Here is an 18,219-nt window from a genome sequence, read left to right on the forward strand (position 1 = left end):
CATCTTCTTTGGTTCTTTCGGTAAAGTCACCACGTAGAATGAGAATAAAATAATTAATTATTCTCATTCTACGTGAGAATAATGAGAATAAAATAATAAATTGTTCTCATTCTACGTGACTTTACCGAAAGAACCAAAGAAGAAGAGTCGCGTGTATTATTTGGGTGGCTCCGGCCAATTTCGCTGTTTTTTTTTTTAGTTTTAGCGGTTTTAATTTAGCTTGCGTTCGGAACGTTGCAACAACAATAACCTCACCGGCTTGTTTATCTTTGTGTTCTTCTGAAGTTGGGTTTTCTCCAAAAAGTTAAAGCAGTGCCAGCACGCTAGGAAGAGTTACGTGTGTGAGCACTTTTTTTTGTATTTAACTGTCGTATAAGGCGCGCCCGATCTGTTTAAAAAAGAAACAGAGAGATTACTTGGCATCACGTGCAACGATTTAAAATAATATGCCAATACTGTACATTTGTATTGCGAAGGCCGGCTGGTTACAATGCATTGGGGCGGATCTGATCAATGAATTATCTGCCCTCTTCCCTGAAGTTGTCACTCGCCGGAATGATTTGTGTTACGTTGTACTGTGGGAAAAAAAAAACATTTGGGTCGCATTTTAAGTCTCAGATCTTTAAGAGAATCTGTGTCCAATTGTCGACTTTTTTTTTACTTATATATAAATTTGCATTTGCGAATCGACGTCGATTCAGAGATCGTGTGTGTGAGGTTTTTTTTTCCACCCCATTCATTATTCTTTGCACGCAAAGGAATTGCGTTTAGGGGTAGCGGTTTCGCGTCCTGATTCGCAGCACGGTTGGCTACGTACGGCGCGAAAAAAGTCCAACGTACGTGCGTACACGCGGTGAGTTACGGACTAAACGCCGTTCGCGTTCCCAGATGTCTTCGTGCTAGCCAACAGTGGCGTAGTCGGACACCTCGAGACACACACACACCACACAGGGTGCACGTTGGCACGAGCAAAATTAGTACTATTTTGAATTTTAAAAAAACCACGCTTTAATGAAATGTACTAGAACTCCACGACTACAGGAAGTGGCCCTGAAGCTTGCCACAACGTAAGGCAGCGTGGCCACTTACAGCCAACGTCAGTTTACCGTGGACAATCAGACCCAAGCCGAAACATCACAAAAAAAGAGAATGTTTAAAAATATGTAATTTTTAATGATAAAATATAATATTGTCATCAGTATGACATACGTATACCAAGTTTTCAGTCAATACCACGTTGGGAAGTTACAATATTTGAGGATACAACAACAGACGGTTAAATAATAGCGATGTAAAAACAACAGGCGCCATTCGCCACTAAGCGGCGGTGACGGTGCCAGGCTAGGTGCAGTTTGAGAGGCTGCCACGTGAAGCGTCGAAGGCTTCGCTGACAAGAGGAAGTCACGGGACAAGACCCTGCAGGTGCCCTTCGGTTGACCAAGGTGACGAGGCAGATGAACCACCAGCTGTGCCAACGCTGTATTATTTTGTGAGCGTCGCTCCTCTGCCCTCCGTTGTTGTTGGAGGGCGACTTCCTCGCATCGACGGAGACATAGGCACGCAGACAAAGCAGTCCCCAATATTACCTCCCAACAGACTGTTGGGGCAAAGTGCCGTTCGCGAGCACCTATTAAGGCCGGCAGAGTTTGACGTCGGTAGAAGAAAAATCTCTGGACCGCTTTCTCTCCGCACACCGTTTCGTCGGGGGTCATACAGGAACGCCCCATTTAGGTCTTCCCACCTTGTCGTTTCGCCAATTCCGTCACACCGTTACCCGATTTGACCACGCCTCAACTGCGCCCCCCAGACACTCACATCGCCGGCAGGACATCCTCGTCCCTCCACGCTCTCTATGAACGCCTTTTGATTTACGTCGTCTTGCCTCGCGGGAACGCATCCCCCCCCCCCCCCTTCCGACGTAAAGCGGGGTGTACCTGGGCCAGTATTGGGCGGTGGTAATTCTTAAACCTTCACTGCAGCTTTGCACCCATTCGGTTCTCAGTCGTAAATTATTGTTGTTTAACAATGCTTGATAAACACGCGTAGGGGTTTGATGAAGCAAAGTTCAGTTGTAACTTTCCCGGCTTAATTTGTCTTCGATTATTTACCTTTTAATACAAATCTGGCCACGTCTCGCCAGCCCCCAGGGGATGCAGCGTGCACCCCAGGTGAAGACGAACCACTGGAATGAGGACTCCTGTTAATTGATTTCGTTTTTCACATGCAGAGAAGGATATCTCGACTTATTAAGCGACACACGCGAATGATAAATAACACGATTGACCAAGTAATCCTTATGACGGGATTTCGGGGTACCCAATAATACAAACTGGCCGAGGCAATTAAATATTTTATTTCTGGGACACTAATTTTTTTTCCCAGGGGTGTACTTCACTCCACGACTGGGGTAACCGTTCAATCCGACATCGGTGCCACACTCCGCGATGTCGAAACGCAGCGAGGATGCTTGCGCCGAAACCCTGAACGCTCGCGGTATGCACCGCACTGGCGGTGCGTCGTGAGTACAGCTCGTCGAGATGAGTCGATTGCTACATCGCCGACCATCAACACAGACTAAAAAATGACTGCGTCGCGAACATTATGCGAGAGCCGGGGTACTATGGATCCCCGGGGTATCGCCACAAGGTTCACTTACCGTTTGGGTGACGGATGCTTCTTCTTTGGTTCTTTCGGTAAAGTCACGTAGAATGAGAATAAAATAATAAATTGATAAAATAAAATAATAAAATTATCACGACGTTTCGGCCACAACACAAGCGGCCTTCATCAGACGGATGCTTGTCGCTGGCAGTGGTACACCAACACAAACGAAAACAAGCAAGCGCCTTCGATTCGTCAGAAATGCCGTGTGGCCTTGAAATCAATAAATAAACAAACGCGCTGACGTTTCGGTCAACGACCCTCATTCACAACACTGGCCGTAGGGCGATCTCTTTTTTTTACTTTTACAACCGGCGGTGCAAGCAGATATCTCTGTTCTTGCTTCAATGGGGGCGACGTGTTTCAGGAGATTGATGCCGGTGTCTGCTGCTGCTGGCAGCCACGGCGGGGAGGGCTTTGAGCAGAGAGAGTTCGTGTCCCTCGCTGTTCCTCCTGCGATGAAGGAGCGTAGACCACAGTGGGTTTGTTTAACACGTAGTTAGTAGTGGCAGGCTTTCGCGACCAATATCGTGATTTTTTGGGGGGTTAGATCCCGTAAATATATAAATGTGTCGTTGAAACCCGCCACCACCCGACACAGCCAACTAGTAAGGGGTTGTCACGTAAATAGAACGTGGACAATTCGTCACTTGTGGCTTGGCTGTTCAACACACAACCGGTGGTGCTGTACCAGTGACGAATTGTCCACGTTCTGTTTACGTGACAACCCTTTTACTAGTTGGCTGTGTCGGGTGGTGGCGGGTTTTAACGACACATTTATATATTTACGCGATCTCACCCACATTTTTTAAATATTATACTTGAATTAAATTAATAAATGTGTTCAGTTATTTTTTTTTGGGGGGGGGGGTAGTGCCCCTCCTCCCTCTCGCTAAACTCCGCCCAGGTTGACGGCCCTCGCACTGATGATGTCTCACCAGCGACAGTGCCCCCCCCCCCGCCGCCGCCCCCCACGTCTCTGAAAATGAGTGCAGGCTGCTGCTGCTGTGAATCTTGTAATTAAAAAAATAAAAAATAAAAATCCCAGTGCCCCGTGTGGGGATCGAACTCGCGAACCTTCAGGAATAAACCCGTCACCACCCGACGCGGCCAATTAGTAAAGGTTTGTCACGGAAAGAGAACATGCCAACATTTCACTTAAAGCTTTCGTGACTGCAGGAATTCACACTCTTTGGGTCTTTCGGTAAAGCCACGTAGATAGAAGAAGAAAAAAAATAATAAAAATATCACGACTTTTCCATCGCAGCACATGCTTCAAATCGCTTTAAACTATTGTCATTGTGTGTATTTAGTGTGGCGCTGCACTCTGATGTTGTAGGAGAAAACATTTATTAAACATTCTATTTAATAGAGTAGAACGTGTTGTCTATATTTAAAGTTGCGCATTTTGATGTGACGTCACATTTCTCAACCCCCCCCCCTCGTCACACATCGTCACCTGATGACGCTTGCTTGTGTTGCGATCGAAAATTCGTGATATTTAAAAAATATATTTTTCTATCTACGTGGCTTTGCCGAAAGACCCAAAGAATATGATCAAATGTATTGAAGATGGGGGGTGGACACTTGGCCCCGAGATGGTTCCACAGGTTTGTGTTGAGGTTGCAATAGCGGCGAAGCGACCAGCAGAGGGCAACCTCGGCCCCTTTGTCGTTTGTTGCTGCTGCTGCGAAAGTTGAAATAGTAAAAAAATAATTCAAGTGCCCCGTGTGAGGCTCGAACTCACGACCTTCAGATTATGAGACTGACGCGCTACCTACTGCGCCAACGAGGCTCCTCCGCTACCAAAGGCGCCACGTGCAGCCCCTTTGTGTCAATCGATCCACTGCTGGATGAGAATTTATCTCCCTGTGGAATGGAACATATTGGCAGTACCCGGGAGGGGAGGTGGGGATTACCTTGGGTCACGCTGGTGTTTAGTTGCAGATCGGTGCAGGCGGGGGTAGCACAGATGTACGGTCCAATATTTGTGTACGCAGTAGGTCGTGGCTTCTATCCCGACCCTGAGGGGCCGTCCATAAATGACAGTCACGCGATTTTAGACGATTTTTGACCCCTTCCCCCCATCGTCACACGGCGTCACAAAAAGTCAGACCCCCCCCTCAATGTGACGTCACAAAGCTCTGCCCCCCCCCCAAAAAAAAAGCATGCTTCAAATCGCTTTAAACTATTGTCATTGTAGTGCGTATTTAATGTGGCGCTGCACTCTGTTGTAGGAGAAAACATTTATTAAAAGTCTATTTAATAGAGTAGAACGTGTTGTCTATATTTAAAGTTGCGCATTGTGATGTGACGTCACATTTCTCACCCCCCCTCCTCGTCACACATCGTCACAAATGTCTGACCCCCCGCCCGCCCTAGGTGCGTGACGTCATTTATGAACAACCCCTCTCTCTCTCTCTCCACGTGGTCGCGTGGATTTATTTTTCTCCGGGTCCTCCGGGTTTCCCCCTCCACATTTATAAAGCACGCGTTCACATTCTTGGCTCTTTCGGTAAAGTCACCACGTAGAAGGGAAACAATAAAATAATAAAAAATATAAAACAATACAATTCTCACGACGTTTCGACTGCAACACGAGCAATCCTCATCAGGTGTGAAAACCACAGCGAGAAAATTTGAAAAAGTGGCGTTTTTTACGTTGTTTTATATATTATATATAGTTGCGCATTTTGATGTGACGTCACATTTCTCAAACCCCCCCCCCCTCGTCACACATCGTCACCTGATGACGCTTGCTTGTGTTGCGATCGAAAAGTCGTGATATTTTTTAAAATTATTTTTCTATCTACGTGGCTTTGCCGAAAGACCCAAAGAATATGATAAAATCTACTGAAAATGGGGGGTGGACACCTGGCCCCTAGATGGTTCCACAGGTTTGTGTTGGGGTTGCAATAGCAGAAAGCGACCAGCAGAGGGAAACGTTGGCCCCTTTGTTGTTGCTGCTGCTGCGAATGTTGAAATAGTAACAAATTAATTCGAGTGCCCCGTGTGAGGATCGAACTCACGACCTTCAGATTATGAGACTGACGCGCTACCTACTGCGCCAACGAGGCTCCTCCGCTACCAAAGGTGCCACGTGCAGCACCTTTGTGTCAATCGATCCACTGCTGGATGAGAATTTCTCTCCCTGTGGAATGGAACATATTGGCAGTATACTCTTTGGTTCTATTGGGTAAAGTCACGTAGGTGAAAACAAAATAACAAAAAATCACGACGTTTCGGCCACAACACAAGCGGCCTTCATCAGGTGAAGGGACGAGACTGTCTGGAGGACAGCGCTGGAGTGGAAGAAGCCACGCTTAGATCACGACCTTTAAGCTGTGTGAGAAGTAAAGACCACGCGCCTTGACAAAAGAATTAGCATATAATTTAGCATTGAAATGGCTCATTGAAATAGCTAAGTTAAAGTATACACATCCGCAGAGGTACCCCTTGACAAAGGAATTAGCGCTGGAGTGGAAGAAGCCACGCTTAGATTACGACCTTTAAGCTGTGTGAGAAGAAAAAGGCCAAGTGCCTTGACAAAGGAATTAGCATATAATTTAGCATTGAAATGGCTCATTGAAATAGCTAAGTTAAAGTATACACATCCGCAGAGGTACCCCTTGACAAAGGAATTAGCATCGAATTTAGCATTGAAATAGCTGAGTGATTAGCTTGTAACTGGTCACAGAAATAGCTATGTTAAAGTCAGAGCATATACATTCACCGAGGCACCTAGTACTCATCAAACAGGAGAATTTAGCGAAACACAACCACGCTCAGACATCGGACCTGTGTGCGAGCAAACAAGGTGTTCTGACAAAGAAATTGGCATGAAAAATTAGCATTTGATTGGCGGTACTGGGAGGGGAGGGGAGGTGGGGATTACCTTGGGTCACGCTGGTGTTTAGTTGCAGATCGGTGCAGGCGGGGGTAGCACAGATGTACGGTCCAACATTTGCGTACGCAGTAGGTCGTGGCTTCTATCCCGACCCTGAGGGGCCGTCCATAAATGACGTCACGCGATTTTAGACGATTTTTGACCCCCCCCCCCCATCGTCACACGGCGTCACAAAAAGTCAGACCCCCCCCTCAAATGTGACGTCACAAAGCTCTGCCCCCCCCAAAAAAAAACATGCTTCAAATCGCTTTAAACTATTGTCATTGTAGTGCGTATTTAATGTGGCGCTGCACTCTGATGTTGTAGGAGAAAACATTTATTAAAAAGTCTATTTAATAGAGTAGAACGTGTTGTCTATATTTAAAGTTGCGCATTGTGATGTGACGTCACATTTCTCACCCCCCCCCCCCCCCCTCGTCACACATCGTCACAAATGTCTGACCCCCCGCCCGCCCTAGGTGCGTGACGTCATTTATGAACAACCCCTCTCTCTCTCCCCGTGGTCGCGTGGATTTATTTTTCTCCGGGTCCTCCGGGTTTCCCCCTCCACATTTATAAAGCACGCGTTCACATTCTTGGCTCTTTCGGTAAAGTCACCACGTAGAAGGGAAACAATAAAATAATAAAAATATAAAACAATAAAATTCTCACGACGTTTCGACTGCAACACGAGCAATTATCATCAGGCGTGAAAACCACAGCAAGAGAAATGGAAAAAAGTGGCGTTTTTTTACGTTGTTTTATATATTTTTAAAAAATTATTTTATTGTTTCCCTTCTACGTGGTGACTTTACCGAAAGAACCAAGAATATGAATCCCTGCAGTCACGAAAGCTTTAAATCAAAATTTAAGCACGCGTTCGTGAGACTATTTAGATAATTTTTCTGCGATAAATGTCCAAATGATTAGGGGCCGTCCATAAATGACTGACATCACACACCTGGGGGGTGGGGGGGTCAGACATTTGTGACGAGGTGTAACGAGGAGGGGGGGGGGGGGTGAGAGATGTGACGTCACATCAAAATGCGCAACTTTAAATAAATATAGACAACACGTTCTACATAATTAAATAGACTTTTTAATAAATGTTTTCTCCTACAACATCAGAGTGCAGCGCCACATTAAATACGTGCTACAATGACAATATTTTAAAGCGATTTGAAGCATATTTTATTTCGGGGGGGGGGGGGCAGAGCTTTGTGACGTCATATTTGGTGGGGGGTCAAAAATCGTCCAAAATCGCGTGACGTCATTTATGGATATCTCAGTGGGCTTTGCATGGTAGGATGGGGCTGGTTTCGTGTTCTATTTGTTTGTGTTTGGGTGATTTGTTGACTTCTCTTGTACTATGCACGTGTTTTTGTTACTGTTTGTTGTAACGTTCTTACCCCGTGGGCCCTATTTGACATCTGTGAAAAAGAGCTTCATAGCTCATCGGATTCCTCCTGCAGCAAAAAAATAAATATTCGGATTCAATTAATTTGCACTCTGCCGCTCCGTAGCCCAACAACGTAGCCTGGGGAGATAGCCGATAGCAATCCTGCGTGTCGGTGTCGGATTATCGTAGTAGCACAAGTAGCTACATCATGTGTAGTGGCTACATCATGTGTAGTGGCTACATCATGTGTAGTGGCTACATCATGTGTAGTGGCTACATCATGTGTAGTGGCTACATCATCTGTAGTGGCTACATCATGTGTAGTGGCTACATCATGTGTAGTAGCTACATCATGTGTAATGGCTACATCATGTGTAGTGGCTACATCATGTGTAGTGGCTACATCATGTGTAGTGGCTACATCATGTGTAGTGGCTACATCATGTGTAGTGGCTACATCATGTGTAGTAGCTACATCATGTGTAGTGGCTACATCATGTGTAGTAGCTACATCATGTGTAGTAGCTACATCATGTGTAGTAGCTACATCATGTGTAGTGGCTACATCATGTGTAGTGGCTACATCATGTGTAGAGGCTACATCATGTGTAGTGGCTACATCATGTGTAGTGGCTACATCATGTGTAGTGGCTACATCATGTGTAGTAGCTACATCATGTGTAGTAGCTACGGGCCCCGCAATTTCAAGGGCCCCGCGCTAAACGTTTTAAAGCTATAAAATTCCGGTTCAGTAATTCTGCACTTGCTCTATGACTATAGTACTATACCGCCTTCGACTTTTATGAACGACCGGGTGTTTAAGGTTAGCGATTTGTCGTATTATCTGGCTGTATAGCAAATGAAAAAAATACAATTACTTTACTATGCAAGTTAAAAATGTGTATTTTAATATTTATGTATATTACTTTATTTAGGGCCACTTTATAACATCATATGCTACAGACCCTGCACTTAGCTTCATCCGGCACTGCTGTGTACATATATACATTATGATTCATTTGTAGTTTACGTTTGGCCAATGTCTTGTGTTAATTATTTCGCGACAACTCTCGGCCACCCGGCGGAGCCAATCGAATGAAGTAGCGACGTCGTTGGGCAAGCATGAACAATGTTGGCAGTACGACGTTTCGCTAGGGTGTCTGCGATACACAGCATCGCAGATTCACACACCCACCCCTCCCCCGACCCCCGTCACAAAGATCCCCACGTGGAGAGGTGGTTCCGCTTCAGTAAAAAAAAAATTCTTGCTGTGGTTGTCACACCTGATGATGATGATTGCTTGTGTTGCAATCGAAACGTCGTGATTTAATTTATTTTATTTTTTATTGTGTTTTCCACCTACGTGACTTTACCTAAAGAAGCAAAGAACCCCGTGTAGCCCGCAATGGACTCAGTGCCGGATTAAGCTAAGTGCGGGGCCTGTAGCATGTTATAAAGTGGTCCTAAATAAAATAAAAAAATACATAAATATTAAAAATCCATTTTTGACTTGCATAGTAAAGTAATTTTATTTTTTCATTTGCTATACATCCGGATAATACGACAATTTTCTAACATTAAACACCCGGTCGAAGGCGGTATAGTACTATAGTGATAGAGCAAGTGCAGAATCACTGAAGCGGAATTGATAACTTGAAAGCGTTTAGCGCGGGGCCCTTGAAAGTGCGAGACCTGTAGCTACTACACATTACACATTACATACTACACATGTGTAGTAGCTACTACACATACACACGTGTAGTTACTACTACACATATGTAGCTACTTTTTCTACTGGGGCAAGTGCTGTTAGCGAGTGGCAAACCACCTACGAAGGCCGATCGCGGCACAACTCAGGAGAGGATGGGTTGGGCCAACGCCACGCCCGGCCGCCTTTGTCTCCCCGATGTTAACCCACCTCATTTGAGGCTAAGTCGACCTAGGGGGGAGGACGCAGGACCGGTTCAAGATAATCGTCATCGGGGGTGCTGGTGGCCGTGATCGGGAATCGAACTCGGGTGGTCGGCCGAGGCTTTTGAAGCGCAGCGCTAACCGATGCCCAGCCAAAGACAAAGATCTCCCGTAAAGCCTTGACAGGACCATCGGGGCAAGTGCTGTTAGCGAGCACCTACGAAGGCCGGCGCTGTGGCACCACACGATGTGGATGGCTGGGACAGCAACCACGCCCGGGGCCGCCTTTGTCTCCCTCGCGGCGATGTTTATACCCACCGCACCAGGATAGTCATGTTTAAGGCTGAGCCGACCTAGTGGGGGATGCCCAGGACCCGTGGCCGCGAGCGGGAATCGAAATCGCGTGGCCGGCCGAGGATTTTGCAGCGCAACGCAGCCCTAACCGCTGCCCCACCGCTCCTCCTCCTCCCCCCCCCGCCCCCGACACATTCATGACTCCCCGATCCAACCACGACGCGTCGGCAACCCGAGCCCTGGAGACTTTAAACCACACGCAGCGAGGAAGCCACTTCGCTCGGCTGTCGGTCTCCCTGCTCTTCACATACCAGGGACAGAGAGTCACACACACACAACAACAACAGTCCAGGCTGTTGTTGTTGTTGTTATTCTAACCACTTGTAAAGCAGTAAGGCTCTTTTACGCTAATTTGGATGCCTTTGAGCTCGATTGCATTTAAAAAGCGCTTGTCCGCTGGAGTTCGCACGACTCTGATGGATATATGACCGTGGCGTATGGCTACGGCTACAGATGTGTGAATGGTATATCTCATATATACGTATATGTCCGTGTGTGCGGCGTCAGACACACACACACACGCGCACTGAAGACTCGGACAGAGAATCTATTCAGCATCCCGTCCTCTGGATGGGACATGTGCAGCGCCCTGTTGGAGGAAATTAACGCCTGTAGAGCAAGGGAATTGCAGGGCTGCACCCCGTATCTTTATTTTATATCGACTATTAATATATTTCATTTCACATTTATTCCGCTTTTTTTACTACGTACTAACATTGCTTTTCGTGGTGTGGGGGAGGCGGTGGATTTCCTGCTACGGATTTGATTGAATTTATTTTAATTTTTAGATGATTTCAGAGATCCTTGACTTTTATTGTATTTGATTTTTTACGTGGACGCGTGCGTGCGCGCGCGCGCGTGTGTGTGAGTCACGCCGAGATGAATCGGCTTTTTAATTGACCTGACATCCTCGGCGTTGTCAAGAAGCGACAACTCTTACGGGCGATTCCTTACAGGGACAAATGCGGCGACGATTGGGAAGACCAGACGCTATCACACCGAACGGGTTAGGTATCTAAACTCTCTCTCACACACACACACATACACACATACATACACATATAATACACATACACACACATACACACAGACATACACACACATACACACACACATAGACACATACACACACACATACACACACATACACACATACACACACATATACATACACACATACACATACACACCGTCAACGGAATATCCGCAAAAGCCACACGAGCTCAAGATTTCCTTCACTCACAAGTTGAAGTCTTACGAAGACGAAGATCAGCTCGCCCGAGGCCCGCTCCTCTACGGTCGACTGTCCACCGCTCGGCCAAATACGAAACCCCACCAGCATCATCATCATCATCGTTTTGTTTTGTCACTGGGGGTGAGACAACGTCGGCGGCTTCGGGAAGAAAGGAAGACACACAAGATGAGAGCTGAGATGATCCTCAACACGATCCTCGTCCTGGAGTTGACGCGTCTCTCCAACTTCGTTGTTGCTGCTCTGGTGAGTAGAACAACCTTTACCGATGTGGTGGTGAGTTTAGTCGGATTTGTAAATGTGTTTTAAGTGATTTGTTTACCTTATCTATCATTTGCACCCTTATCCTGCTTTTGCATAGTTTGGTGTAAAGTTCTGACATCCCGTGGCCCCTACCTGCACGTCTGTGTAAAAAAAAGCGCTTTACAGCTCATCGGATTACTCCTCCAGTATATTGAAATATTCTCATCGACGTTGCACTACTCTCATGTTTGTGAGTTCTTTGTTGTTGTAAAGTTGTGACATTCCGTGGCTCCTACCTGGACGTCTGTGGAAAAAAAGCGCTTTACAGCTCATCGGATTACTTCTCGAGTATAAAAATATTATCATTCTGATGGATCCGTTCATTCAGCTGTTGATGTTGCTGCTGCTGGCTACTGCCCGTTGTTCACACGTGCGTGTGCACACGTGTATACACACACGTGTGCACACGCGTGTGTGTGTATACACGCCTCGCTGTCTTGTGCACGTTAACCGAGAGAGGCAGATGCCCTCGTACGGAACGGGGGTGGCTGACGAAATACTTAAACCCAGGGGTAGGAAAAACCAACATAAGAAAAGAAGATGCATTTGCAGTGCCGGGTTATATCGTCGTAGCAAAAGTAGCTACAGTGAGGGAAAAGAAGTATTTGATCCCCTGCTGATTTTGTACGTTTGTCCACTGACAAAAAATGATCAGTCTATAATTTTAATGGTAGGTATATTTGAACAGTGAGAGACAGAATAACAACAACAAAATCCAGAAAAACGCATGTCAAAAATGTTATAAATTGATTGGCATTTTAATGAGGGAAATAAGTATTTGACCCCTCTGCAAAACATGACTTAGTACTTGGTGGCAAAACCCTTGTTGGCAATCACAGAGGTCAGACGTTTCTTGTAGTTGGCCACTAGGTTTGCACACATCTCAGGAGGGATTTTGTCCCACTCCTCTTTGCAGATCTTCTCCAAGTCATTAAGGCTTCGAGGCTGACGTTTGGCAACTCGAACCTTCAGCTCCCTCCACAGATTTTCCTATGGGATTAAGGTCTGGAGACTGGCTAGGCCACTCCAGGAACTTAATGTGCTTCTTCTTGAGTCACTCCTTTGTTGCCTTGGCCGTGTGTTTTGGGTCATTGTCATGCTGGAATACCCATCCACGACCCATGTTCAATGCCCTGGCTGAGGGAAGGAGGTTCTCACCCAAGATTTGACGGTACATGGTCCCGTCCATCGTCCCTTTGATGCGGTGAAGTTGTCCTGTCCCCTTAGCAGAAAAACACCCCCAAAGCATAATGTTTCCACCTCCATGTTTGACGGTGGGGATGGTGTTCTTGGGGTCATAGGCAGCATTCCTCCTCCTCCAAACACGGCGAGTTGAGTTGATGCCAAAGAGCTCCATTTTGGTCTCATCTGACCACAACACTTTCACCCAGTTGTCCTCTGAATCATTCAGATGTTCATTGGCAAACTTTAGACGGGCATGTATATGTGCTTTCTTGAGCAGGGGGACCTTGCGGGCGCTGCAGGATTTCAGTCCTTCACGGCGTAGTGTGTTACCAATTGTTTTCTTGGTGACTATGGTCCCAGCTGCCTTGAGATCATTGACAAGATCCTCCCGTGTAGTTCTGGGCTGATTCCTCACCGTTCTCATGATCATTGCAACTCCACGAGGTGAGATCTTGCATGGAGCCCCAGGCCGAGGGAGATTGACAGTTCTTTTGTGTTTCTTCCGTTTGCGAATAATCGCACCAACTGTTGTCACCTTCTCACCAAGCTGCTTGGCAATGGTCTTGTAGCCCATTCCAGACTTGTGTAGGTCTACAATCTTGTCCCTGACATCCTTGGAGAGCTCTTTGGTCTTGGTCATGGTGGAGAGTTTGGAATCTGATTGATTGATTGCTTCTGTGGACAGGTATCTTTTATACAGGTAACAAGCTGAGATTAGGAGCACTGCCTTTAAGAGTGTGCTCCTAATCTCAGCTCATTACCTGTATAAAAGACACCTGGGAGCCAGAAATCTTTCTGATTGAGAGGGGGTCAAATACTTATTACCCTCATTAAAATGCAAATCAATTTATAACATTTTTGACATGCGTTTTTTTCTGGATTTTGTTGTTGTTATTCTGTCTCTCACTGTTCAAATAAACCTACCATTAAATTTATAGACTGATCATTTCTTTGTCAGTGGGCAAACGTAAAAAATTAGCAGGGGATCATATACTTTTTTCCCACACTGTACATATGTAGTAGTAGCTACTACATATGTAGTAGCTACTTCTACATGTGTAGTAGTAGCTAGGGGCCCCGCACTTTCAAGGGCCCCGCGCCAAATGCTTTCAAGCTATCAATTGCGGTTCAGTGATTCTGCACTATTACTATAGTACTATACCGCCTTCAACTTTTATGAACGTCTGTGTGATTAAGGCTAGCGATTTGTCGTATTATCTGGATGTATAGCAAACGACAAAATACAATTACTTTCACCACTCACCAATACACTCACCACTCACCTTTACACTCACCACTCACCAATGCACTCACCACTCACCAATACACTCACCACTCACCTGACCCTCACCACTCACCTAACCCTCACCACTCAGCTGATCCTCACCACTCACCAATACACTCACCACTCACCTGACCCTCACCACTCACCAATACACTCACCACTCAGCTGACCCTCACCACTCACCAATACACTCACCACTCAGCTGACCCTCACCACTCACCAATACACTCACCACTCACCTGACCCTCACCACTCACCAGACTAATGCTATGCTTTGGCTACGTGGTATGACGATCTCGTGGTGGTCACACATCATGACCCTGCATCGCGGTGGGGAGGCTATCATCCAGCAGTGGATTAATTGTCGCTATATATTGGAAGTTTTTTTCGGCATCATCATCGTCGTTTAACATAAGCACTCATTAATTGGACTGCTAACACCTTCGTATATGGAGGACAGCAGAGCTCGGGAAATCGTCGGTAGCGGCCGGGTTAACACCGTCTTGGCTGCTGCCAGCTGCTCGTATACAGTTCACTCACCTTGCGCCTCTCAGTCGTCCTCTCTCTGTCTCTCTGTGTCTCTCTGTGTGTCTCTCTCTCTGTCTCTGTGTGTGTGTCTCTCTGTGTGTGTGTGTCTCTGTGTGTGTGTCTCTCTCTCTGTGTCTCTGTGTGTGTGTGTGTCTCTCTCTGTCTCTGTGTGTGTCTCTCTCTCTGTCTCTCTGTGTGTGTGTCTCTCTCTGTCTCTTTGTGTGTGTGTCTCTGTGTGTGTCTCTCTCTCTATCTCTCTGTGTCTCTTTGTGTGTGTGTCTCTCTCTGTCTCTGTGTGTGTGTCTCTCTCTGTGTGTGTGTGTGTTTCTCTCTGTCTCTTTGTGTGTGTCTCTCTGTATGTGTCTCTGTCTGTCTCTCTGTGTCTCTCTGTGTGTGCGTCTCTCTCTGTCTCTGTGTGTGTGTCTCTCTCTCTGTCTCTCTGTGTGTGTGTCTCTCTCTGTCTCTCTGTGTGTGTCTCTCTCTGTCTCTTTCTCTCTGTCTCTCTCTGTCTCTCTGTGTGTGTCTCTCTCTCTGTCTTTCTCTGTGTGTGTCTCTCTTTGTCTCTCTGTGTGTGTGTCTCTCTCTGTCTCTGTGTGTGTGTGTCTCTCTCTCTCTGTGTGTGTGTTTCTCTCTGTCTCTTTGTGTGTGTCTCTCTGTATGTGTCTCTGTCTGTCTCTCTGTGTCTCTCTGTGTGTGCGTCTCTCTCTGTCTCTGTGTGTGTGTCTCTCTCTCTCTGTCTCTCTGTGTGTGTCTCTCTCTGTCTCTCTGTGTGTGTCTCTCTCTGTCTCTTTCTCTCTGTCTCTCTCTGTCTCTCTGTGTGTGTCTCTCTCTGTCTTTCTCTGTCTCTCTGTGTGTGTCTCTCTCTGTCGCCTGATGAAGCTGGTTGTAATTACTGGCGAGACGTCGTACTCGGATTGTAAAAGTTGTGGCGTTTCTCTCCAACACACAACCGGTGGTGCTGTACTAGTGACGAATTGGCCACGTTCTGTTTACGTGACAAACTCCTTTACTAGTTGGCTGTGTCGGGTGGTGGCAGGTTCACGACACATTTATATATTCACGCGATCTCATCCCCCCCCGCCCCCAAACCCCCAAACCCCCCCCCCCCCCCCCATGTATTATGGATACTAGCAGCCAGCTAGTTAGGAATACCCCAAGAATTGGACAATTGGTTAAAATATTAACGTTCATTATCCGTACATTGATTTGTCAGAACTACGTTGGCTCAGGCAAAGAGGGGGGGGGGGGGTAACTCGGTTGAGACAATTATTCAACAAGGAGGTAAAGTAGCAGCCACTAAAAGTTTGTGAAACCACTGGGTAAGAGTCTATATATTTGTAAATTTATTTGAAAAGTGATTTGTTTTACTTTGCTATACTTTGCACTGCTATTGTTGTTTTTTTTGCGTCGTTTGCCGTTGCAACGTTCTTACCCCGTGCCCCGACCGGAGATCTGTGGAAAAGAGCTTTACGGCTCATCGGATTCCACCAGTATGAATAAATATTCCGATTCTGATTATATCTCGAGGCGCCGGATCAATGGTGGGGGTGGGTGGGTGGGAGAGGGAGGGAGGGGGGCATTTGAGATCTTTACTCAGGAAGGAAGCGATGGCAGACTCAAATGCAAAGATCCCCGCTGGGGTAGGCTGAACAGACCGTCGGGGCAAGCGCTGTGAGCGAACGCCGTCTTGTAGGCCACGTCAAGTGCCTTGAGTGAAGGCGTGCTCGAATGTAGGGTGGTCCAGATGTCTTGTGACACCTCCTCCCCCCCCCCCACCACCAATTCATTCGCCGTAAAAATGTTTGTTTCCTTTGCATGTTCGTTTCCGTTTTAAATGAAGCTTACTCGCAAACGATTACGTTTTTTGAGGATTTAATGGGGGTCATAAGATATCTGGACCATCACCATCTCTCCACCATCTCCCCAACATCTCCACCATCTCCCCAACATCTCCCCTATCTCCCCAACATTTCCATCATCTCCCCAACATCTTCCCACCATCTCCCCAACATCTCCACCATCTCCCCAACATTTCCATCATCTCCCCAACATCTTTCCACCATATCCCCACCATCTCCCCAACATTTCCACCATCTCTCCCTATCTCCACCATCTCCCCACCATCTCTCCACCATCTCCTCACCATCTCCCCACCATCTCCCCAACATCTCTACCATATCCTCACCATCTCCCCACCATCTCCCCACTATCGCCCCAACATCTCCACCATCTCCTCAACATTTCCACCATCTCTCCACCATATCCCCACCATCTCCCCACCATCTCCCCAACATCTCCACCATCTCTCCACCATCTCCATCTCCCCACCATCTCCCCAACATCTCCATCTCTCCACTATCTCCCCACCATCTCCCCACCATCTCCCCAACATCTCCACCATATCCTCACCATCTCCCCACCATCTCCCCAACATCTCCACACCATCTCCCCAACATCTCCACCATCTGTCCACCATCTCCCCACCATCTCCCCACCATCTCCTCACTATCTCTCCACCATCTCCCCACCATTTCCCAACCATCTCCCCAACATCTCCACCATCTGTCCACCATCTGTCCACCATCTCCCCACCATCTTCCCACCATCTCCACCATCTGTCCACCATCTGTCCACCATCTCCCCACCATCTCCCCACCATCTCCCCACCATCTCCCCAACATCTCCATCATCTGTCCACCATCTGTCCACCATCTCCCCACCATCTCCCCACCATCTCCCCAACATCTTCCCACCATCTCCCCAACATCTCCACCATCTGTCCACCATCTGTCCACCATCTCCCCACCATCTCTTCACCATCTCTCCACCATCTCCCCACCATTTCCCCACCATCTCCCCAACATCTCCACCATCTGTCCACCATCTGTCCACCATCTCCCCACCATCTCCCCACCATCTCCACCATCTCCGCACCATCTCCAACATCTCCCCACCATCTCCCCACGATCAGCTGGTGGCCACATTCGTGCTATTGGCCACAGCCCGGGGGGCCCACTCTATGCCTCAGTGGCCAAGCGAGGCAGGGAGCGAGGGATTGAGCGGGCGAGTGAGCGAGCCAGGGAGCGAGGGAGCGAGCCAGGGAGCGAGGGAGTGAGCGAGTCAGGGAGCGAGGGAGTGAGCGAGGGAGTGAGCGAGTGAGCGAGCCAGGGAGCGAGTGAGCGAGCCAGGGAGCGAGGGAGTGAGTGAGCCAGGGAGCGAGGGAGTGAGTGAGCGAGTGAGCGAGGGAGTGAGCGAGCCAGGGAGCGCGGGAGTGAGTGAGCCAGGGAGCGAGGGAGTGAGCGAGGGAGTGAGCGAGTGAGCGAGCCAGGGAGCGAGGGAGTGAGCGAGGGGCGAGGGAGCGAGCGAGTGAGTGAGCCAGTGAGCGAGTGAGTGAGCCAGGGAGCGAGGGAGTGAGCGAGTGAGTGGTGGCGCCGCTGTTTGGTTTTCCCACAGCC

At 47.6% G+C, this 18,219-nt stretch overlaps 1 protein-coding gene and 2 non-coding genes across 3 annotated transcripts in view; 1 reads left to right on the plus strand and 2 right to left on the minus strand.

Moving 5' to 3' along the window:
• Positions 1-4,383: 4,383 nt before the first annotated feature.
• Positions 4,384-4,456, minus strand: TRNAM-CAU (transfer RNA methionine (anticodon CAU)). Its single transcript has one exon. It is a non-coding gene; the product is annotated as a tRNA-Met (tRNA).
• A 1,209-nt stretch (positions 4,457-5,665) lies between these two features.
• Positions 5,666-5,738, minus strand: TRNAM-CAU (transfer RNA methionine (anticodon CAU)). Its single transcript has one exon. It is a non-coding gene; the product is annotated as a tRNA-Met (tRNA).
• A 4,629-nt stretch (positions 5,739-10,367) lies between these two features.
• LOC116954812 (parathyroid hormone/parathyroid hormone-related peptide receptor) overlaps positions 10,368-18,219 on the plus strand; it is a 62,050-nt gene continuing 54,198 nt past the window's right edge. Inside the window, exon 1 of the mRNA XM_076052519.1 lies at positions 10,368-11,709. Coding sequence (XP_075908634.1) covers positions 11,632-11,709 — 78 coding nt within the window. The 5' untranslated portion in view covers positions 10,368-11,631. The remainder of the gene's footprint in view (positions 11,710-18,219) is intronic.

This window comes from Petromyzon marinus, chromosome 56, assembly GCF_048934315.1.
Source record: "Petromyzon marinus isolate PM22_M1 ecotype Great Lakes invasive population chromosome 56, UKy_Petmar_22M1.pri1.0, whole genome shotgun sequence".
NCBI classification, from domain to species: Eukaryota; Metazoa; Chordata; class Hyperoartia; order Petromyzontiformes; family Petromyzontidae; genus Petromyzon; species Petromyzon marinus.